Genomic DNA, 25,539 nt, shown 5'->3' on the forward strand with positions numbered 1-25,539 from the left:
AACAAGCATTTATTGTTCCTTGTGATTTCAAAGGATTACGAAATAAAATTTCAAGTTTTATTGTGAGTCATTTCTCTCTACGATTGCTAAGAGAGTTTACTTAATTTTATGAATAAGCTTTTATTATTTTTATATACAAAAATTTAATATTCACTTCTTTTAGATATAAAAAAAAAACAACAAATAGTTAATTAAAAATTAAAACAGTAGGTGAGATATAAGGCAGCAATAAAGCTGAATTATTGCATGCTTGATTGTAATTTTTATGTTGAAAAAAAAAATAGGTGTTATATGAAATAAAATTGCTTCAAGATTTTCAACGCTTCTGGGGATATTGCCCTGTTTTTATGTACTAAAGATAGACAAGATACAAGAAAATACAGACCCCACTTGAATGAAAAATAAAAAAATATCTAAAAACGAAAACATGAGCTTTTTTTTTTTTTCATTAACTCGTAAATTGTAGAGTAGCATATAAAAGTAAGAAAAATTATTATTTATAAAAAAAATAACATTTCAATTATATACAATCTAAAATGATAAATTTATTTTTTAAATTTGTCATTTATTTTTTTTATTTATCAACTTTAAATTATTGTGTTTTAATTAAATTAAAAAATCACTTGTTTACCTTTTTTATTTACTCTTTAAAAAAAATATTTAAATTGATTAACTCATCGCCATTGAATGACAATAATAATAATTGAAAAAAAATATAAACAATAATTAATTATTAACAATTTTCACAAGATATTTTTTACTACATTTCCATTTTTTTTCTTTTACTTCTTTTAACAAAAAAAAAAATAAACAAAGTAAATTGTTACATGGTTAAGTAGTATGTATACACTTCGACAAGAGCATGCATATTATATTATTTTTTTACCTGAAGAAATAGACTTAGATCATTGCCCTTTGTACAACATCATCGCACCCTTTTTACTCCCAACACACACGCACACAATACTATAATATTTTTTAAGACATAAAACACAAGTGATCATTTCTACTGCCATAAAAAAAGCAACAATATTTAATGTTCATTTAAAAAAATTCAAGACTCGTCAGCTTAAAACATAAAAAATAAATCGTAAAAAATTTTTAATCAAAAAACTTGATAAAATTGCAAAAAAAAAAATATAGTTTTATCAAATTTAACATAATAATTTGAAATTTTATTTAATATTATTCTATTATATCAATACATTAGTATGAAAATTTAATTATTTTGCTGATTTTATTTATACAAAATATCAATTAATATTCCAAGTCACGTTTACGAAATAACTGCGAAGAGATTTTTATTTTAATCATAAAATCTCTTGAATTAATCTTGGTAAATTCATTTCGTAATGTTTTATCAAAAATTATATACACAAATCGATTTAATGACATATTGATTGATGTGACAAAAAATTGACATGAAATTTCTTCGAAATTTATTCATTTCATCAATTTTATTAAAATTAATTAATTAATTAATTAATTTGCTTATTTATTTATTTATAAATAATTTAAATATTCATATTTATTCATTAACAAAAAATTAGATAAATTAATTTCATATTTTCAAGATCAAAAACACACCATGGTACATGTCAAATTAAATTAGTCGAATTTTTTAATTAAAATAAAAGTGAGTTTATACGTCAAAACATAAGTTTGTTGGCAATTAGTTTATTAACAAAGTGGTGTGTGTATAAAAAAGTAAAAGGGGAAAATATATATACATTTTTTTTTAAGGAAAAAGAAGACGTGACTGAAGGATGAGATAAAATAGTGAGTGAGTGAGTGAGTGAGTGAACTTGTACGTGCGAAAGAACTCAGGTTTTGAACGGGTATTTCTATTTCAAGAGTACATTGCACATGTATTTGTGTATAGATGTATATATATATATTTTTTTTTTCTTTTTTAATATATATACGTATAACAACGTGGGAGAGAGCGTTGTACTCTTGTCTTTTATATGCATTCGGTCATTTAAAGAGTCACAAAACCCGACGGGAGTCAGAAACCGTGAAGACGAGATCACAATTTTTCGCCTTTGCACCTACTATACAACAACAAAAACAAACAAACAAACAAACAAACAAACAAAAATATAGACTATTTTTCTAGTTGACTATTATTATTGTTATCAAAATAATTATTATTTATTTTTTTTATTTGTTTAAATAATTAAACTACATCATATTTAATTCAATTCAATTTTTTCTATAATATTTTCTTTCTTGAAAATAAATAAATAATACTTGATATTGTTTTTATTATTTTAGTTGAGGGGTTCTTTTCACCCTTTTATTTTTGTCCTCTGGTTTTTGCATGTCTTTGAGCTTTTTTTCTTTTTTTAAAGTTAGGGTGTAAGAATGTATATGTATTTTTTGTACTTTCAAACGTGAAAGATCTTTTTAATGTTGAAATTGCAACTTCTATTTTTTTTTATCCAAAGGTTTTTTGATTTCTTCCATTTGAATTGAAATCCTTTTTAGAATCTAGTCGGTTTTTTTATTTATATGCTACAGTGCTTGACGTGTGGTCTTGACATCTCTTTATTTATTTTTTTAAAAATTTTTTAAAGGGATTTTATTGTAAACCGACAGACTGATATAATAGATTTTTTTATAACTTGAAAATTTTATGGCAAAGAAATTTAATAAAGATATATTCTTGTCGTATTTTTTAAGAAAATAGTTTAATTTTTTCATTTAGAGCTTTAACAAAAAAATTAACTTTTGTAAACTCCAAAAATCGAATTTTCTTTTATCAAAAATATTTAATTTTATTCGCAATATTTATAAGATATATTTATCATAAATTGTCTAACAATCCAGTAAAAATTTTCCAGTAAAAAAAAATAAAATGAAAAAGATATAAAAAAGATGAAAAGCCATTTGGGTGGCGATCCGTTGGTGTTGTGTCTTTTTGCCTCAACAAGAATACATTACAAAGACAAAAAAATATATATATCCACCAAGCCATGCAATATATATTTATGCAATAGTGCGTCGAACAAAGAACAAAGAATATTATCATTTGCGCAGGTGCGTTATTAAAGTAGGGGAACGTGTAAAAGTTGTGTAAAAGTATGAAAATTGTCAGTCTGCAAGAAAGTAGTAGTAGTAGTCAACGTTCGACCCGACAATAAAACTAAACAAGGAAAAATCATTCCCCTCAATTTTCCTACAAGTAACAGATTAGTTTTTCATCATTATATCTCTCTCTCAAATCTTATTAGAGTAAAAATTTACTCCCTTTGTCGATTTTCAACGAAAGTCCGATACAACAATTCTACTTTTACTATCATTCAATTTTTTTTTTTCTTTTTTTACATTTTATTTATTTCAATTCTTCTCTTAATTCTATTTATTTATCTGTTTTACGAGTTTATATATTTTTATTTTCCTTTCAACTCTTAAAAATTTTAAACAAATACATATTCACAATATAATAAAAAAAAAATTAATAAATCTCGATTTGTTGACTGTAAAAAATATAAAAATTTAAAATACCAGACATGATAGTTAATATTTAAATTTCATTTTATCACTATTGTTTATGTTTTTTTTATTATTATAAATATTTTAATACTGCACACGCGCGGATTATATATTTATATTTATATATATATATATTTAAAATAGACATGCGCATTTTGATATTTAAGCTCGCTTATTCTCATTCGTTCATTGGTTAAAAAAAGATGAAAATTCTAACTAGTAAAGTATATACATACATACAAAATATATTCACATGAAAATATATTTTTTTTTCTATCATTTTTATTAATTTTATTTTTGATGGTATTGGTGAATAATAGTGGGGGAAAAGTTAGTCTGGTTTTGTCCACTGGAAAAGCTCTGTACGCCATTTACCCATTTTTTAAAAAAAAAGCTTTTTTTTTTTTTTTTTATATTTAAAAATTTTCACCTTGTTCTTATTGTTTGAGGTTTTTTTTTTCTATTGTATTTTTTTACACTTGCGTTAAGCACAACTCTTTGCGGATATCTTGACTCAAGATATATACTTTTTTTTTTTTTTGGCCTTTGTTTTTGCTTTCACACTTGCTCTCGTATAGGGGTAGTTTAGTTATTTTCTTTTTTTCTATTTTTATATATTTATCATGGTTATTTTTCCCCGATTTTCCCAGTTGTATTTTCTTTGTGTAGAAGAATTTGTGTGTGTGAGAGTTGTGCGTGTGTGGTAAAGCTCGCTTGCAGTGGATTGAAGGGGGTGGTTGAAGAAGTTGGTAGTCGACGAGACTGCGTCGCGACGTCAAAGTGCTACTCGGAATATACGTCGTCAACGACGCTTTTTTTATAACGCTGTCTTTGTAATTAATTTTTTTTTTAAATTTCTAAATGATACTTTCAATCCGGATTTAATTCAATCTTTTTTTTTTTTACATAAATTATCAATTTTTTTTTATATTTTCAAGTGAAACTTTGGTTTTTTAAAAAAATTATTATCAAGGTTGAATACTGCTTGTTGAAGTGGGTGTGTTTTTTTTTGTTTTTTTATTTTTTTTTTCTCATTATTTAATAGATTTTTTTTTAATTAAAAAAAAAAGATTAAAAAATTATTTTAAAAATTTTTTTTCTTTTTTGTTCAAGTGATTTTTATTATTTTTTAAAAATTTTAATTTTTGTGTGAATTAAATAGAGTGAATTGAAATGTGTTGGTGAATGAAATTATTTTTTACACGAGGTGTATAGAAATAATACCGGAGTACTCAATTTAAACTTTAAGGTAAAAAAAATTGAGAAATTTAAAAATTAAATGATAATTAAAACAATAGTCTTGCGAATAATTGTGTGTTGACTTCCTGTTTATTTTGTAATAATTTAACGACTAATACAATGTTTCTAGAATATATTCTTTTTATTACCACACGTTATCACACCTATAAATAAATAAATAAATTTTTATTCTTTTTAAAAATTTATCATCATATTACCAATTGATAATTATTTATCCTTTTATTTTCTGTAAAAAAAAATACATTATTTTATCTTAATCATAAATTCTATAAATAATTATCAACACACTTTGATTTCATCTTTAAAATTATTATTTTATTTCCACTGAAAGTATAGTTGATAAAAAAAATAAACACAATTCATGTGTATAATTTTTTTTTTTTGTGTCAATACGTATCGATGTCATTGCCTATCAAATTCTTCTAAAAATATAATCAAGAAAAAACATCTTACTGCCGAGATATAACAGCTATAAATAAACAAAAAAAAAAAAAAATTAAAAAAACATTTCTTGTCGTCTATTTATAAAAAAGCTTTATCACGTTTATTAAATTTTTTTTTTATTATAAACTTAGTAAACAATGATAGTAAAAATACCAAATTAAAAAAATTTAAATTAAACATTATCAACAATATAAATAACAGTATTTAAAAAAAATAATAAAAATGCTAACATTTTATAAAAACAAGAGTTTAACAAATATCAAAGTGTGGGATTTATTACCACCCACAATAAATCAATATCAATCATTTAAATTTAAAGCTCATCTTTATGATTTTCTTATATTTTTCTAACTAAAAAAAAAAATAGAATCCTTTTATTTTTAATAACATAATTTCATTTGATATATTTAAAAATAGATAAAAATTGAATAACTTAATTTTTTCTCTAGAAAAAAAAATATAATAATAATTAATTAAATAATAATAATTTAATAATAAAAGCGTTGAAATAGCAGGGATCTATTCAGTGTCGATCGGTGGAGTGATCTTGCGGTTGGAATTTCAAGTTGTATTTTATATCAAATTTGAAAGTAACAACAACAAGTAGAAATTATTTCTATTGTAGTAATTTGTGCCTTGCTATTTCTACTTGCTATAATGTACAGTTACAAAATAGTCATGAAAATTATTTATTTATAAAAAGTTGTAACAAGGTGTGACGATGTTACAAGACCATAAAATTCTCCATCATAAAATGTCCATCAAACGAAATGGTCAAGAGCAAAAAAAAAAAAATAATAATACATAATTACCAATTGTTGTTGATTATTAAATGGATAATACAAAAATTGAAAAAAAAAAAAATCAAACAGATGTATACTTGCAATTAATCCACTCTACAGAAAAAAATATTTTTTCAAAAATTTATTTCCATTAAATAAGCCAAAAGTAAGAGGTAAAAATGTCAATGTATTTAATCTGGCAATATGGTACTTTGATACACGCGAGGATGTCACGATTTTATTTTATTTTTTCGACATTATTTAATAATAATAATAATTTATTATATTTATACAAAAGAAGAGCTGCAAAATAACTGAAATGAAAAAAATGTGGGCGGGTGGGTCAAATGTGTGTGCAAGCAAGTAGTTGTTGTTGGTTTTTTTTTTTTCTTGTTATATACAATTCCACCTTCTTGATTTTTGTTTATTTTATATTTATAACAACTTTATTATAATAACAATAATTTTATTCACATGAAAAGTCACTTGATTGTCCTCCAAAATCACTAGACTGCAACGTTCACTTTTGTTTATTCTTCAGTTTTTTTTATATTTTATTAATATGTTGATTATTTATTTAAATTATTTGTTATATAATAATAGAGTATATTTTTTTTATATTTCAAAGGTCGTTTAATGCTGCTTGTTTGAATAGTTGGAAAGTTGCCTTGAGAAAACTTTGAGTACCATTTGTGTGTGTGTGCGTTGATATTTTAAGGAGAAATTTTTTTTTTTTTTCTTTTTCAATTGAGTAGTTATATTGAATGTGGTTATTAAAATATTTTTAAATAATTAGATATACAAATTTAAAAGGCAAAATAAAAATAAACTTTTTATAATATATTGTAGATATTTTATTTTTATTTTTATTCTCAGTAAATGGCTGTAAACTTGTGGCTTATAAAAAAAAAATATTTCGAATTCTAATGGATTCTTTTGGCAACGAATTTTAATATGAATATCAAACATTGTTATTTGATGACGTCCTTGAGAAAGGCCGTTCAATTTGGCCTCAAATATTTACCTCCAATATTCATCCGGGTTCAATATATGAATTTTTGTTATTTTTCATAAATTAGTTTGTGGTTGACTAGAAATTATACGATGATTTTTTCTTCGTAGATAATTAAAGCTTTCAGGTATCGATAATGAGATACTCAATTTTTAATTATTATATATATGGAATTCGATTGTGTGGTTAATAGCACTAAATTTAAGCCTCAGTTTGTTGGAGGTGTGCCAGGTTTTACAGGTCTATCGGTTAATTAACATTGTCCTTCTTATTTTAAAAAATTATGTTATATATTAACTAGCCTTGATTTGTCACACGGTATACATGTGCTTCTTAATACTCCCCAAACTTAAAATAAACTTGTAAAATTTAAATATACCATTGTCAAACATAAATCCATTGGATAAACTCGAATTTACAGATAAACAAAACGACACTGATATTTTTTTTATATTTTTGGAATTCTGCCAGCTATTTTTTTTTTTTTTATTGTCTAGTACTTTTATTATTAAATTTCAACTATACATCCATACAATTGACACTATTTTTTTACATTTTTCTTACTGCTCCATTTATCAATAAAAAAAAATATTTAAAATATTTTTTCAAGTTTTAAAAATTTATGTAAACATTAAAATGTCAAATATAAAATTTTTAATTATTTTCTTTTATTTTTTCCTTACACTCAGAATAGTCATTTAAAGCATACATAAACTACCAATCAATAAATTGAATTAAATATTTAAAACTACTGTACTAAAAATAATTAATGAAAAAAAAAAAAAAAGACCTAAATTAAAAATACATGACTGTACTTAATAATTGACTCTAAGTGATTAATTTTTTTTTTTTAGATTCATTTAGCTATTGTTAATAATTTATCGAGAGCATTTTTGACATCTGTCAATTGTCAATAATTTATTCAGAGTATTATTTTTAAAAATGACTATTGTTATAATGATTTACTTTGTGTTTATATAATTTTTTTTTTATAATTCTAAAAGTATGTATAAAAAGAGACAATTACAGTTGTCGAGCATAGGAAAGACTATTGATTGTAGCAAAAGCTCCGACATTAAAATGGAGTAGGGGATCTTTGGATGCATTGTCACCCCTCTAGGTTTCTTCAACCCCTCCAGTATTACACACTGTATTACACTGTATACAGTTAGTCTTGTTCACTTTCCCAAGACAAGTCATTCTCTATCGTATCTCTCAAGTTCAAATTTACTCTAATCATTTTTCTAAAAAATACAATAAATTAATTAACAATATATTATTTATCGAAAATTATAAACAAAGCTCAATTAAATTTCACAAAGAAATAATCTTATTGTTTTTTTTTTCAACAAGTTATTTATTTATTTAACAAAACAAGTGATATTTAAAAAAAAAAAGTGGCGAGATTTATTAATTATAAATTTGTCATCAAAGTGATTTGTGTTTGCAATATTATTTTTTAAAAATTCGTATATAGTTTAATAATAACAAAATATAAAAAAGTCGATATAATTTTTTTTTGATATTGTGGATAGTCAACGATGGAGGGATATTGTCGATACCATTCTCACATGTACGTATAAAAAAAAAATATACGGTCAAATAAATGGTCAAAGAAGTAAAATAATATTGAGAAGGGTCTGTTGATTTTATTTTTATATTTTTTTTTGAAATAAATTTGTAAAATATACGCGTATATGAAGCTGTCATTTTGACTCTTGTTATTCGATAAAATGCACATCTGGAAAAAATATGCTTCTCTTTCAGAAACAGGATACATTTTAAAGATAAATTTTTAGCTTTTTTTATGTAATATAAAAGTGAATTGAAAATTGAAAGTACCTTGATACTATTTTTATTGTTGTATTGTATTTTCATTTTCTCATAATATTTTATATATTTGTTACAAATAAAAATACATTATATCGCTGACAATCTGTTGAGAAATTTTATTTCAAAGAATAAAAAAAAAACACAAGTTGTGGTTAAATAGTTTGGTCGATGAGTTGAGTATCGATTTATGAAATATATAAAATACTTTTCCGACAGATCACCATGGAATGGCATGGTTGGTTTTGTTGGCAAGTTTTAGTTTTATTAAAGGGCGAGGGTGATGTATGATGGGGGCGAAAATTGTACAAGGGAGAGGTAAAAATTCACCCTTCTGATTCATGCAGCTCTGGTTTTTTTTTTTTTTTTTTATTCTACTATTTTACCTCGCTATATTGCACTCAACATCCCGTCGATTTTAAATATAAAAAATAAAAAAAATACTACCCTCTGGCTTCCCCTAATTTTTAATAATATTCTAACACGTTTATTATTTCACTTTAATATTTTTCTCTCGCTCTCTTTTTTACCCTCACAAGATATTCATTTAATTTTTATATATTTTTCAAAATTAAACATTTAAAGTCAAAGTGACATAGTCACGTGTTTAAATATCTGCACCACTGAATCGAACTCCATAATTGCTCGACGTGCACGACATTCAATGTGACAGGAAAAAAAAATATATATCCTCTCTGTTGTCTTTTGTCTCACCAATTATTTTTTAGTGAAAAATTTTTTTATCCCTTTTTTTTCCATCACCTTTTATATATTATTCTGTCGATTTTTATTTTTTTTTTTCATATATATTTAATTGAATATTTATTTTTATATTTGCAAAAGATAAAATGGCTACCAATTAAATTTACAAAATAGAGTTTGTTAATCAAATTTCAATATAAAATTTTTATTTAAAAAAAATCAATTTATCAATATTTTTTTGTAGAAAATAATATAAGTAATATATTATTTTTTTCACTGTGTTTTTAAATATTTTTTTTTTAATTTACGTTTGTAATTTTGTGTAAATAATTTCACACATGAATGATGGTATTAACAAACAACCTGGTAGTGACATTATCCCTACCAATGCAACCATCAAACTTGTATTTATAAATCGACAACTTCATGGACAAAGTGTATCGTTTTATCACCATAAATGGAATGTTGCTCTGCTATTTACAAACTGTCTGGGATTTTAATGTCTCTTTGGTATAACATGTTTATATAAATTTTCACTGGAACACTGTGCTTTAATTTAAACAGTCTCAATCTGACCGCAATTCGTTAGCATCACATTTTTTTTTTTTAATTTCTTTTTATTTCATTACATTAACACTTGACCGTAATTTTTTTATTTTTCATTATATTTATTCTCACTAAAGTACTCTCTTTTCTCTCGAATTTCTCCTAACAAAAATATATTACATAAATCCATTAATTTAAAAATCGCATCAATACCCTTAAAAATATTTACAATATAAAAATTGTAGTATAAATATTTAATAAACAATTCAACGATATATATTAAGAATAAATATTTATATTTTTTTATTGACTATCCATCATATTGATAAGGGTTTACAAATTCAACTTTGAGTCTTTTATGTGGTTGCGAGAATATTGAAGTTGAGTGTACAAAACTGATATTGAAAATCCGCTATTAAATACATTCATAATATACAAAATAAATAAATATAAATATTTGTTGGTAGTGGTTGTGATGATGATGATAGTACAATTTTCAAAATTACAATTGTCATGAATTCGTCTAGTGGTAATAATAATTACCCAGTGGAAATTTGTTGTCTGATGATAAAATGAATATACAGCTTGTTTTGTATTTGTGTTGATGAATAATATATATAAACAGTCTATGTATGTGTGGGTATGATATATATAGCTCTGTAGACACTTTCGTTTTTAGTTTCATGTAGGGGAAAATCCCTTTTAATGAGAATTTGTGAGTTGTATTGCCGACGAGAAGAGATAATACTATACGTCCAAACCAGTGGTCCCTACATTGATATAACATATATTTATCAAAGTGTATATGTACATGTACATGTCGGTAGCAAACACCATGTGATGCTTAATGGTTTTGTTGTATATAAGGCTCATATTGATCGCTTATATATATACGAAATAGATGTGGGGTAAATTTTACGAGCTTAACGGGTGGCTTCATGCTAAAGCACGCGACATCATCAGCAAAAACTCTGTTACTTTTATATTTTTTTATTTACACACCCATAATTTTATAACTTAAATAGAATGTTAAATTAATATATAGATATAAGCTTTGAAAAAAAATTTTTCTTTTTTGAATTTTATTTGTATGAATATTTTTGGATACAAAAATGATGATTCATTATTTATTCAAATTTTTAAAATATTGAGGTGATTTTTATATACGTCATTTGAAATTATGATTGTATGGGGTTTTTTTATTTTTTTTTTTTGAAATCTTTGGGGAAAATAAGAATAGAGTTTTTTTCTTTTATTCAAGTTATAAAGAATATATATAGAAAAATCATCCCTTTTTGGGAAAAAAGTTTGTATACAGTGTTTAAGCTTATTTTATATACATTTTTTATTTTTTTTTATTTTTTATCCTCATTTTTTATTTATATATTTTGTTTTTTATTTTTTTTTTTTTACGTCACAATGTAAAAACTCTGGAGCTCTTGGAAAGTATTTAAAAAAAATATAAAATTGTAAAGAGGTTTCTTTTTTTTTTTTTTGGAATATCTTGGTTATGCAGAGAGACTTAATTTAAACTGTATTTTGCATTTTTGTAGAAGCTAAAAAACAGATAAAATGTAAATGATTTAAATGAAAAAAAAATATAAATTAAAAATATTTTAACAACAGAGTAAATAAATTAGTTAATATTATTTTTTAACAAGTAAATAAAAAATAAATAACAAAATCAGTAAAATAAAAATGAATCTTTTGTATTTATTCAGTTGTATTTATTTAAATAAATTTATTTATTTATTTATTGAATAAATAAATAAATAAATTTATCATTTGATAAAAAAATACAACGAAAATAATATTTATAAAAATTTTCCATGAATAATTTATATTTTAGAAAATTTCAATTATTAAAAAAATTGTTTTACTTTTTTTTTTACAAAATTTCATATTTTTATCAAGTTTTTTGATTATTATCATTTCATTTTTCGGTGTACATAACAAGTGAATATATTTGCAAGTGAATAGCAAATTGATACCACTGTGTTATAATAAAAAATTTTATTTTTTCATTTTATTTGATACAATGTGGGTGGATATGTACAACAATATTACGTTGAAAATGAATTTTCTATTTTCGACATTTGCCAGATTTATTTGCAAAATACTATTTAAATAAAAAAAAAAATATAAAACATGATATCACGGATTATCTCTTTGAACATAAAGATGATGAGAAAAAAGGTGGGCGTTATTTGAGTTTAAAAAGAGGGCGTTATAATATCACTCTCGTTATCAGCCACCCACGTGTTGTTATTATTTATTTTTTTTAAACAATCATTTTCACAGTTTTCTAATTTAAATGACATTCATAAATTTTTTCCTGAACCTATTTAAATTCAAAAATTATTCTTCAATCAAAATAAAATTATTTCATTTCTTTTTTTATTAATATTTAATTTACTATACATTCAAATGTGAAAAAAAAATATTAATAATTACATTAGAATAAGCAACAAACTGCAAAACATGTTTTAAATTATTCTGTGTATTTTTTTTTATATTGAAAAAATTATTTCAATAGTCGTTGACATGCTGAAGGGTCCAAAAAAAAATAAACTTGTTTGAGAATTTTTTTCATCGTATGTTATTATTTATATTTCAATTTTATTGTGTCAAGTTGACAGAGGATACACGCACACTTTATTTGCAAATATGCAAACAAAAAAAAAAAATATGATAAACTCAGTTTGAATATAAAGAAAAAAATAATAATGCACTAGTTTAAAATTTAAATTTAAAAAACCTCTACTATTGTTAACATGTCATTTTTTATTTCGAAAAATTAAATTAAAAAAATTACTGTTATTCAATTCTTTAGCGAGAAAATAATAGTTGTTTTTTTTTATTTATTTTATATATATATTTTTCAACATTGGCTTATCTTTCTGACGATGTGCGCTGATAAGATAACGATATACTAATTTTGTCTTTAACCAAAGACTCGATTGTCGGCAAATACGATTGATATCGCAACCAAGTACATTATTCTCTTATTTTTATATTTTTAACACTTTATTTTTTCATCGATTGATGATAATTTATAACCGAAAATAAAATTAGTTGATAGTTTTTCATACTACTGTTAACACACGTAAATTTTTTTTTGTTTTTCGTTTATTTTTTAAAATATATTTTCATGTAATTTAAAAATTAAAATATGTGCATTATGCGTTTTCTATGGAATAGAAATATTTACAGGTAAAATTATTTATCAACTTAAAAAATATACAATAAATTTATTAAAATAATTAAATAATAATACGTGATTTAATTATGAAAATTAATTTATAATTTTTCATTGTCATGCAGTTGTAATTTTAATAAATATAAATACTAATTTAAATTTATTTTTTCTTTGTTTCAGGTGAGTCATTTGATACCTTCTAAATAAATTAAATACTATTTTTTGGTAACGTATTAAAATTATTTTTCAATTTGAAATTTAAGAAATATATTTACACTATTATATTATTAGTATCTCTCATTATAAAAAGTAAAAATTCAAGTAAAATATGTCCACTGAATAATCGATTCCCCGGAAGTAATTTAATTTAGTTGAATAATTAAACTTCCATTTTAAATTCCATACCTCGTCGAACATAATCATGTCCGTTATGATCTATTAATTAGAAAATTTCTCATTAATTATCAGAATACACCATCACTATTCGTTCATTTAAAAAACAATTTTAAAATAATTTTTTTTTTCTTTTTTAAAATAACAACAATACATTAAACTGTAATAATAATTTTCTACATTTTTTTTTTACATTTTAATAATCAATTTTTCATTGAATAAATTTCAACAATAAATTTTTGATAATAATAGATAAAAAAATATATATTTTTATAATTTAATATTACTATCTATACATTTGTTGAAAGTAATTTTAAGTATTATCTATTTGTAAATAGTTGTGTAACTTTAAAAGATCAATAGATATTTTTATTTTTTTTCTTCTTTTTATTTTCGAACATGATCATTAATAACATGAATTTAATATTGCTGGAGGTTCTTCCCGATATGTATGTTGACTTGCACGGGTATTTATTGAGAGCCTCTTATATGCACAATCCAATTGGATTTGTTAGTGAATGGTACGTCTCGGACTAGGTCAGTCAATATGACGTTGCACAATTGCAGACAAGGTCGTTTCCCCATCATTGCATGTACCTTTATTTATCATTATTAATAAATAATATTATTTATTTAATAAATTATTTTTTTAATTTTATTCTATTTATATAGATTTATTTTTTCTTCGTATGAATCTTCTTGGTTGGGTTTGGTTGTTGAGGAATAATAGCTTCTTTTTTTTTATTTTCATGTCAATTGAAATCGACTAATCCAACATGACTATGTCTTCCAATGACAAATTCAATTTTATTTAACGTTACTTTCATGTACGTTTCAATGCATCATAGAATTTAATCGCTGGGTATATTGTGAATATACACAACTTTCTCGTCGTCTGGTTCAGTCAACGGAATTTACTTGTTGTTAATTCGACTGTGTTATTTTATTTTTATATACCACTAACAAGTATAACATATTTGTTTTCTGAAAAATAAGAAATAAAAAGTATTTAAATTGACACTTTTAAATGTATGGAAAATAATATTTTTGTATAAAAGTTTTTAAAAGGTTTTGTTTTTTAAATTTTAAATTGAAATAATTGGTTTTTTTTTTTTTTCCTTTTTTAACAACAATTTGATTGATATTTTTAATTTAATTTTTAATGCAAAATTTTGATTATAATTTATAGTATAGTTGTGGGTTTTTAAGTTGAGTTCATTAGTATGATAAAAAAAGATTTTTTTTTAAATTAAAAAAAAATTCTAGACAAAAGAAATAAATTGTGGGAATACACTGACTCAATTGTGTGTATTTTTTAGTCTCAATTTTACACTATCAACCCACGTTTTAACTCTCTGACATATTATTTTTGTGTAGGAAGATTTTAATAGCCACAGCAAGATAGCATTGAAATTAATTTTGTTTTATTAAAATTATTTAAACTAAATTTTTATTTAAAAAACCTTCAATTTACAAATGATATTATAATAATATAATTACAAAATCTTCAAACGAAATAAATTGTCTTGAATGTAAGATCCAATTATTTTAAAATCAAAGACTTGATAGTTTTCAAAATTAAAAATATATTAATTTCATATCATCTTTATTGAATTAAATAATTAATATATTTTATTCTAGATAAAAAAATATATACTTTCTAATGAAAGCTATTTTTCATTTTAATTCAATTTTTATTTTTTTTATAAACATAAAAATATTTATTTAATTTTTGTATAGTTATGAAAAAATAGTTTAATTAATTTTTTAAATCAAAAATCAATTTACTTTTATAAAGTTTTATATTTCAATGTACAAAGTTTATTTGTACTAGTTCTATGTAAGGATTCTTGGTTGACTTGTTTAGTTGTTTGTCACTTTGACGGCGACATAATAACTAGAAAATATATAAAAGTTAGTAAAAAATATATTCAACAATAATATAAAAGAAAATATATATATTTTAGAAAAAATTAATAATTTTACTGTGGTGTGTATTTTGATATAGCTGTTATATTTACCATCATGTGAGAAATACTTTTTATTAGTTTGCTCAACCAACAAGTTGAAGCTTCTATTTCTCGCGATATACTTATATTCACACTCACACGCAATTAAATCATACACAAAACCGTTATACATATTTTTTTTTAACTTGAATAACAACAGAGTTGAATAAAACCTTATATTTACTCGATAAATAATCTTTGAAAAATATTTATAAATAATTGAAATTGTCAATTTTTAAAATAATTTTAAATTCTTGTTTTTAAAATGTTAGCTCAATCAAAAAATTTATCATCTTGATCTTTTTAAAATGCAAACTGTATACTTATTTAAAAAGTAATTTTAGAAATTACGATTTTTTAATTACAGTAATTATATGTAATTTCATTATTTTAATTTTAATAGGTGACGTATTTTGCAAGTGTTTTTATGCATCGAAATAATGTGTTTGTTTATTTTTTATATTTACAAAAATAAATTAAATAAATTATTTATGATGACAGCATGTAATCTAGTGAACAACCTTTTATAAAAAAAATTTTAACCTAGCCTAATCAGAGGTCAAACACCTCTTGAAAATAATTAAGAAAGTTATATAGTTTTTTGCATGTGAAATCATGTAGTCACATTAACTTTTTAAATATTTTTTTAAATTTATTTTTACCTTATAAAACTCAACAAAATCAAACGTAAAATAATTATAATAAAAAAAACATTTCAATCTTGATAAAATGTTCCACCGGATATTACGAATTTTTCAGATTTTAAATTTGAATTTTATATTCACCTGTGTCGTTCACACTGCAATCCATTATTTTTTAAAAAACATTTTTTTTTTATATTTTTAGTTTCTTGAGAAAAAAATTCATTTCTCTGCTTTAAATTTTAAAAATAAAAACAACAAATTTTAAAAACTTTTCATCATGTTTATTTGCAAAACAAAAAAAGTACTTTTTTTTTTTTTTTTTTGTTATATCAAGTTTTTTTAAAACATTAATTTTCACTGCACGATGTCTGGACCAACTTGGATCTCAATCACACAAAGAAACTTTAAAAAAATAGTAAAAAAATTCACATTAGTTTTCCGAGGGTGATTTTTTTCCTCAACGAAATACTTTCGTCTTACCTAACGACCCCATCAGCTATTATTCTTCATTTTTTCATTCAAAAAAAAAATATATATATCCAGTCTTTAGTCCCGTTAGAAAAATGCAATGCACGCACGGTTACTTTCCTCTATTTTTATAAGCCCCTTACCTGAATGAATTCCTCGTGAGCACAAATATAGAAAATCCAGAAAACTTCCTGTCTTCATCTCTAAGAATTTTTATAATATTTTTTATTCATCTAAGCCCTTTTACTATTATTACTATATAAAAATATTCTTACATAATTTTTTTATCTATATTTAAAATACTTTTTAAAATATATTTAAACTTTTATTTTCATTTGAATATTTACAAAATTAATTTACAGTAAGTTTATATTTTTTTTATTTTTTTTTGAGGAAGTAAGGATGTAATTTTTGTCATTCACATAAAATACAAACTGTCGTAACTTTCACCACACCCGCACAAGAAAATAAAAGAAATATTCTTCTTGATAAAAAATAAATAAATTTTTATATAAATAAGTAAATTGTTTAAATAATAATAATCAGAGTTATATTATTGGATTGTTTATGTCTTGTTTACTTGTTTGTAAATCGTCATGTTTATTGCCGGATATATATCATGTACATGTGTGCCATTTACTGTCTAGAATATATATCCAACTTTTTGGAACAAAATCAAATAAAAATCATTGAAAATCAGAGGCAATAAATACAGTGTTATCGAACTTTTTCGAATGTACAGTTTTATTTTTATTTTTCATTGTTCGATTTTCTTCATTTTATTTTTATGGCTTTGCTGCCATTTGTTGACCCAAATACTCAGCAATGCACATTTTTTTAAAGTTGCACATTGAATTTTTCATTTTATTTTTTACATTATCCTTTTTTTTTTGGCAAAAAAAAATTAATGTATACTTTATACTGAAGTCTAATTTTAAATATTGACTAAAAGATTTTTTTTTTTTTCATTTTTAAAAAATGCATAATAACAAAAAAAAAAAAAATCAAAATATTTAAAAAATAATTGAAATATTATTATAAACATTTGCAATGTTTAAAAATAAATTTAATAATATAATATTTTTATTTTTTAAACAATTTATTTTGGCAGGAAGTATATTAGGGAAAAAAAAAAATTAATCGTTGATATTTTATTACTCGAATATTATCAGTTATTTATTTTTTATTTTTAACACACGTGCTTGTTGATAATGAACACAATGTCCCTGACTGGTACGACGCTCCTAATAACATTGAAAAATTACGTAAATAAAAAATAATGATAAACATATGCACACAAAAATGATAAAAAAGAAAAATTTAATTTTTTTTTTTTTAGTAAAACCAAAATTAAATGTCATCCATGGAGTATATTTAAATGATAAACTGATAGTCATTTACTGTTATAACATCACGTATGTAATCTATATTTATTTGATAAAAAAAAAAATTATAATTTAGTTTACAAATTACCGTACAGTGTTACTATAATATTGGAGCGAAACTGATGTTTTTTAAAAATATATTTTTATTGATTCAGTTAACACGGAAGTAAATTGACTTGTCTTATCAAATACCTGTATCTAATTACTACAATATAATCGATCAAACACGGATCTATATTTTATTTCAATATAAAATAATCATATATTTAAATAATACTATTTTATTTTTTATAAATAAAATCCATATCTTTTTTTTTACTTTTTTTTATTCTCGTTTAAATTTAATTATATAATATATAGGTCATAAATCAATACTTGCTGTATATATTAACTCGTAAAACAGTAGCCATATTATCTATTTATAATTTTTTTTTTTTTTTCAATTAAATATAAAATCGAAAAAAAGAAGAAAAAAAATTAATGTTTCTAACATATTTTTCGGATAGATTTATTTTCAACTTTTTTATTTATTTATCCAGGTCATGGATAATTTTGGAACTGTAAAAAAATATCAATATCGTTCATCTGATTATCCAATGTGAAAAAAAAAATACACAAAATAATAACAACAACAATTAATTAATATAAAAATAATTTGAATTTATATTTAATAATTTATTTATTTATTTTTTGAATTAGTGTTCAAGGTAGTCTCCTGTGTATCAAATCCGTCAAAATTAATATCATTAATTTAGTCTAAAATTCTTGTAGGTTGTATATTTAATAAAAAAAATTTCAAAAAAATTAAATTAAAAAGGCAATAGTAACCGCGTACTGGCCCGTGCTCGTCACGGCTCTCCGCAATGTCTAGAACAACTCTCCCGCAAAGTAAATAAAAAAAAAAATTAAATACTAAATAAAGATAAAAAAAAAAAAGAAATATATATGAAAAAGTGGGGAAAATATATATCTCTCAGTTGTATTCGAATGTACAACTTTACGCTCATGCGAGTTACATCGTCGCGACTCGCGATCAGTCAGTATTTTAACCGCGAACAACAACAATCACGTAGTTTTTGTGTTTACGTCACGACTAAACTTTCAGTCACATGTTTAATATATTCCATATTTATTTTTCAAAATTATTGATAATAAATACTTGATTAAAGTTCAAAAATATATTAAACAAATTAAACAGTGGAAAAATTATTTATCAATCAATAAAAATTGTGTTGTGTGTATTTTATCATTATTATTTTTATTTTTTTTCGTTCTTGTGTTTATTCCAATTAATTTTTCAGTGCTGGATTTAAATAAACTAGTGTGTGATGTGTATTAGTATACTTTTAATTTATACTGGTAATTTTTAATTTTTTCAATAAATGAAAAATTAATTTTTATCATTTTATTTGAGTTTATAAGAAAAAAAAATTATACATTATTTAAAACCTTGGAATTGAATATATAAATAATGTTGATGATAATCTTCAAAGTCATAATAATATTATTTTAAATAAATAAATCGAGTACTTTAAAAAATATCAACTCAAAGTATATCAATTTTATTTTTAATAATTATTAGTTACTTTGAAAGTTTTCTCATTATTTTTTGACTATGAAAAACTTGACTTAATTTTTTTTCATTGCTAGTTCATTAGTCACTGCTAATGAAGTAGTTAAATTATCCGACAAATTAATTTAAAAATACAAAAATTATATCTCTTGATTGACTCTGATTAAAATATAGTTATTTACATTTTTATTTATAAATTTCTTCAATTTTTTCTTGGAAATATTTTCATTGGTATATATTGAATTTATGTTAACGCCTCTGGCTAAAATCTTGTCTGACGTCTTTTCTTATCACAACCCACATCCCGACTTATCAAAACTTGTCAAAAAAATTTACCAAAACAACAACAACAAACAAACTGTAAAAGCAAAAAAAAAAAAAAAAACAAGTTCAATATACAATTTATTTTTACTATATAAAATAAAGAAAATTTTTCATTTAAAAAATCAATATCAACTTTCTTTTTATTATTTTAATTATTATTTGGTTATATATAATTTTTTTTTTGACAAGATGTGTAATGTCCATATAACTCTCTTATTTAAAATAATAATATAAAATTGTCTAGAAAACATAAATGTATTTTTAAACTTTCTTGCAATTTTTTTTTTTTTTGTTATTACTTTCGCTGATGATTGAATGTATACCTGGACACAATTGTCTCAATTTTTAGTAGATTATTTTAAATAACGCTTCAATGAAGACACCGATATAAATTAGCCCGTGGCAAAAGTAAAAGTTTTGTGATCAAGGAGAAAGCTCAACACAAAATATATACACTATATTTTTATATTATTTTTATTATCATTTATTCATTTTTTTTTTTTTATTATATGTAGTCATTGCAAACTATTTTTGCCTCTAGTCGTGATCACGATATTTCTGTGTGAAAGAATATGTCTCTGTCATATTCATGCAATTATCATTAAATTTTCATTTTTTTTTATTTTTAAATTTAATGTGTGTTTACTGATCCCACGACTTAACCACGTTTCATGCAAAATTACATTACATATTTAATAAAAAAATAAAAAAGAAATTTATATTTTTTTAAAACTTTTTATTTTTTCATATTTTTTTTTTCTAATCTCTATTACTTATCATGGGATCAATGCGTGACCATTGATTTTCTTTTTAAAATTAATATTAATATTTATTAATTATTCATAATTAAATATTTTAATTAAACAAATTAGTATAATTATTATCTAAATTTTTAATTTATCAATTTTACTTTTTTTCATATTTTTTTAAAACATTAAACATATGTGTGTGTGGTTTGTTATCTGACAATTGCGTAAAAGACTTTTTTAAATATTCTGCAAACATTTGCTCGTGATAAAAAAATAAAAAAAATAAAAAGAGTTTATGTATTTTTTTCAGAGTTTTAAAGTAGTTTGATTCCAGTTTTTCACGAGTCTTATATCCATGTCAGGGCTGCTCTTATTTTTTTTAAATAAATAAATAAAAAAGTCACAGTTTTTTAAATTAAAATTCATCTTTGAATACTGAATATATACTAAAAATTTATACACTAAATAATAATAATAATAAATCGATATTTCATGCAATAAATATTAGTTAACGAAATTTATTATTCTTGTCTCGATATAATACTTAATTCACATACAAATATGACTTTCCTGACGATATCATCGATACATTAATGGAGACACGAATAATTTTTATTTTTCTTCAGGGACGTCAGACGATTATGACTCACCGGGAACTTAAAAATAATGCACAATATATTGTTTGCCATGTTGCCAGTTAAATATTCTTCATGAAAATATTAATTAAATAATTAAAAATTAAAATTAAATTAAATTAACCCAATTTTTAAATTGAATAGTATTTTTTTTTCGTTTTAAAATAATAAAAAAAGTTATAATCAATTTAAAAATTAATCTAGAATAAAAAAAATATATTTAAATTTATTTTGACATTATCTGATAATTGCAAATAGAATAAATTTTTATTGATATAAATTTTGATGGTTATTGTAAAATGATGGTTATAGAGAAAACGGATGTATGTAACGGAGCATTTAGAAATCTGTATTACGTGCTTGGACGCCTGTTTTGCTTGTACACAAACACTGTGCATATGTGCACACACAATTTGTGTTGATATACTTGGTTAAAATAGGAAAATAAAAAATAAAATAAATATACAAACGGTAAAGGTAAACGCATGTGTGTGGTGGTTAACGAAACGTATCAAGTTTTACCCAAAGTACCGTTTTAGTATCATATATTATCACTTATAACATAATAATAAAATACGGGTCAAATAAAACAAAAAAAAACAATATATTCATTAGGTTACTAGTTCATTTATTATTTTAAAATATTAATTATTTAAATTTTACTTTATTTAAATTTTAAACTAATTAAATAAAAAAAAAAACTCTTTTTTTCTTTTATTTTTTTTAATGATTTTTTCATGTTTTTTTGTTTTAATTTAAATTATTTAGAAAAAAATTAATTTTTCATTTAGCTAAAGATGAGAACAAGTATTTTCATAGTGACACAATTCACCATCATCAATAGTGTAGGTAGAAAAAATAAAAAAAAAAAAACATACACATACATATAAAAGTGGCATTGCAATTGAAATTAGTAGTGGGAGTTGTAAACATTTATTTTTTATAGATGTGTATATATTTTATCCAACAAATTCCCTTCACTAACTTCTTCTATACAAAGTTTTATACCACGACTTTGACAGTTCCATTACTACTACTGTGTATCCTCAATACAAAATATCATCGTCGCGCAACGAATAGTCAACATTTGTATATCGACGCGTGCGGTCCATCATTAACATCTGGGATTTTTATTAATTATTATTTAGTGATATCTGGTGAATATAATATTAAGATTAATAACAAAAAAAAATATATTTTAAAGTGAAAAGCTTCTTATCAATTACACAGAAAATATTTTTTTTTTTTTCATTAATTATCATGAAAAATAAAAGTGACGTGAAAATATTACTCCCAGTTTTCAGCAAAACATGCATTGCATTAATATAAATTAACAGCTTGTAAAGCTACAAAAATAAAAAAAAATAAAATCATTTATTTTATTTCTTCCTATTCGAATTTCGATGGAGATGTTTTTTTTTTCGATAAATTTTCGATGGAAATTAAGCTTACAAATCCAAAAACTTTTGCACAATTAAATTAACAAAATTTTCAATTTACCAATCAATTCAATTCAGAAATTTTTTTATTTATAATACGTGCGACCTCAAAAGAAATCAAAAAAAAATAACTTACGGTATTCGGGGTTGAATATTGGTTCGATAATATCAAGGAGTGATTCAAAAATTTCTATGTAATGTCAGTAAAATAAATATTGTCAATTACAAATGGATTTATATGTATTTTGAAATAAATAATTTTCATCTTTTACATAACTGGCTTTGAATATATCTGTTTTATATTAAAGAATAATTTATTTTGAATTAAATTGATTAGATCACGATACGTGTATTATCAAGAATATAATATAAAATTAAAAAATATTTTAAAAAATTGCTTTCTACTGGTATAACGATTCATAATTAATCGTGCGATGAAGACTTTCTAATGATTGACAATTGCTACTAGTATCGTTGGTCAAACGGAAATCGGGTCGTTTTGTTTATCGCAACGGAACACAAGAAAGTGACATGAATTTGTAATTGTGAAACTATGAAACCTCAAAAAAATATCATATACAATTGCATAAATATTTAAATTATATTTCAGTGTAGTTAAAATTTTTTTTTTTACAAAAAAGGACATCACTCGAGTGAAAACCTTGTTTTAAAAAAAAAAAACAATCCATTGTTCTATCTTGGGTTTTCATATTTTTCTTAGAAAATGATTCATCAAGTTTATTTATATATTTTTTAAATTTATTATTATTATTTTTTTTTCATTTTGACACTCAATGCCATTATCTGCATATAATTTAAACAAACATCTTTTTTTTTATTGTTTGTATACTTTAGTAATTGAAAAAATAAAAAAAAAATTCATATTTTTTTAATGTGTCGTTTTTTTTTTAAATGTATTTTTGTTTTATCACTTGAATAAGCTAAAAATCTATTGATAGAATTAATCAATGACAATGAAGGTCACCTTAGAAAGTTCAAGGCGATAATTTTATCTCATATAATATATACTTTTTCAACAATTGATTATAATCTTCAATTAAAAATGCAATTTTCTATTTTATTTTTCTTTTATTTTTCTTGAATATATAATTTTTTTACTTGACATATTTTAAATAAAAATTATCAATAATTCAATACCGCATTCCAGAGAATTGATTGACAAACTTTTTATATATATTTTTAAAAAATAATCAAAGTATTAGTTTTAGAATATAGAATATTTTGTTTACAATATTTATCATCTAGATTAAATTTTTGACTTCCCATGGATGATAAATTTTCCAGTTTGAATATCAATGAAAGCCAAATAGAACCGGATTATATACTAAACAGCCATTGACCTAAAATAAATATTCCCCTCGATGTTTTTAAACATCTGATTTAGTCTAAATCTTCTAAATATTTTCCAACTAATCTGAAACAAGAAATTATTTATTTTATTTATCAAAAAATAAGCCTACATTTATTTAAAAATACAATTATTATATCAAATTATAAACTCAAATAAAAATTTCATTTTCTTATAATTATATTTTCTGTAGATCCAATGGGTATAGAAATGTATCTAAAAAATTCAGGATTCCATTATAAAATTATCTGCATATAAAAATAAATAAATAAACAAATAAAAATTATTATTTATAATTAAAATAAATGACTGAATATAATTATCAATATGTTAATTTAATTTACATACTGAATTTTAATATAAAAAAACACAAAATTTTTTTGTGAAAATATATTTAAGTGAAATAATTATGTTTACGATGATTGAACCACGTGAAAGGCATGTTGTCGGTTCAACATCAAAGACATTGCAATATCAACAAAATCAACATTATCATCAAATTATAAAAACAACAAGAGTTCATCAAAGTTCAAGAAATAGTCGTATTGTTTCGGTGCAAGAAAAAGTTACAAGATCACGTCTTCAACTTGGATACTCCACTCCAACCAACTTTATTAATCGGTATTATTTTTTATTATTATTTCATTCATTTATCTATTTTACATTAATTATTTTTATTAATAACAGACAATTATTTTCATCTTGAGGAATTTCTCCACTCAAAATAAACAAATTCAATGAAATTTTTTTGAAAGCCTTTTTAATGTAATTAAATTTTAAAAGTGCAATTTTTTTATTAGTGTACATTTTATATTGTCAAAGTAACTATTGCTTTTAACGAAAAAGAAAAAAAAATTAATCAAAAGAATGCAAAATAATTATTATAATATTTTCTTTTGAATTATTTATTTTTTTTTTTTTTCAATTTATTACTCTTGATATTTTTTTTTTCTGTTACACTGATTAATAATTATTTTGCAATATGAATGACATTTAAAAAAAACACAGCATATTACTTAAAAGTATGAAAATATATTTGAAAGAAAAAAAAAAAAAAATTTAAGTGTAGGCTGTAAGACACACGCAGGTGGTTCACCATGATTCGGCATCCAGCACAACTCCCACGTGTATTTAATGTTCGCGGCCAAAGCTAACAATTTACTAAGGAGTGTGCAGCACAATACACTTGCTGTATTATCATTATTATTATTTATCCTACTTATTTAATTATTTATTTATTTTAACGCAATATATTTTCAAGGTGTTTTTAACGAAAAT

General features: G+C 22.5%; 1 protein-coding gene across 7 annotated transcripts in view; it reads left to right on the forward strand.

Moving 5' to 3' along the window:
* LOC122857882 (IQ motif and SEC7 domain-containing protein 1) overlaps positions 1-25,539 on the forward strand; it is a 44,147-nt gene that overhangs the window by 7,492 nt on the left and 11,116 nt on the right. Inside the window, exons 1-2 of one of the 7 annotated variants that reach the window (XM_044160339.1) lie at positions 19,182-19,531; positions 24,455-24,882. The exons of 1 other annotated variant lie outside the window; for it this stretch is intronic. In XM_044160339.1, the coding sequence (XP_044016274.1) occupies positions 24,671-24,882 (212 nt within the window). In that variant the 5' untranslated portion in view covers positions 19,182-19,531; positions 24,455-24,670. Of the gene's footprint in view, positions 1-4,561; positions 4,748-8,522; positions 8,570-13,032; positions 13,288-19,181; positions 19,532-22,331; positions 22,611-24,454; positions 24,883-25,539 lie in introns of those variants that run through there. 5 more of the 7 variants (XM_044160338.1, XM_044160344.1, XM_044160343.1 and 2 more) reach the window with 5 other exon arrangements.

This window comes from Aphidius gifuensis, linkage group LG5, assembly GCF_014905175.1.
Source record: "Aphidius gifuensis isolate YNYX2018 linkage group LG5, ASM1490517v1, whole genome shotgun sequence".
Taxonomy (NCBI): domain Eukaryota; kingdom Metazoa; phylum Arthropoda; class Insecta; order Hymenoptera; family Braconidae; genus Aphidius; species Aphidius gifuensis.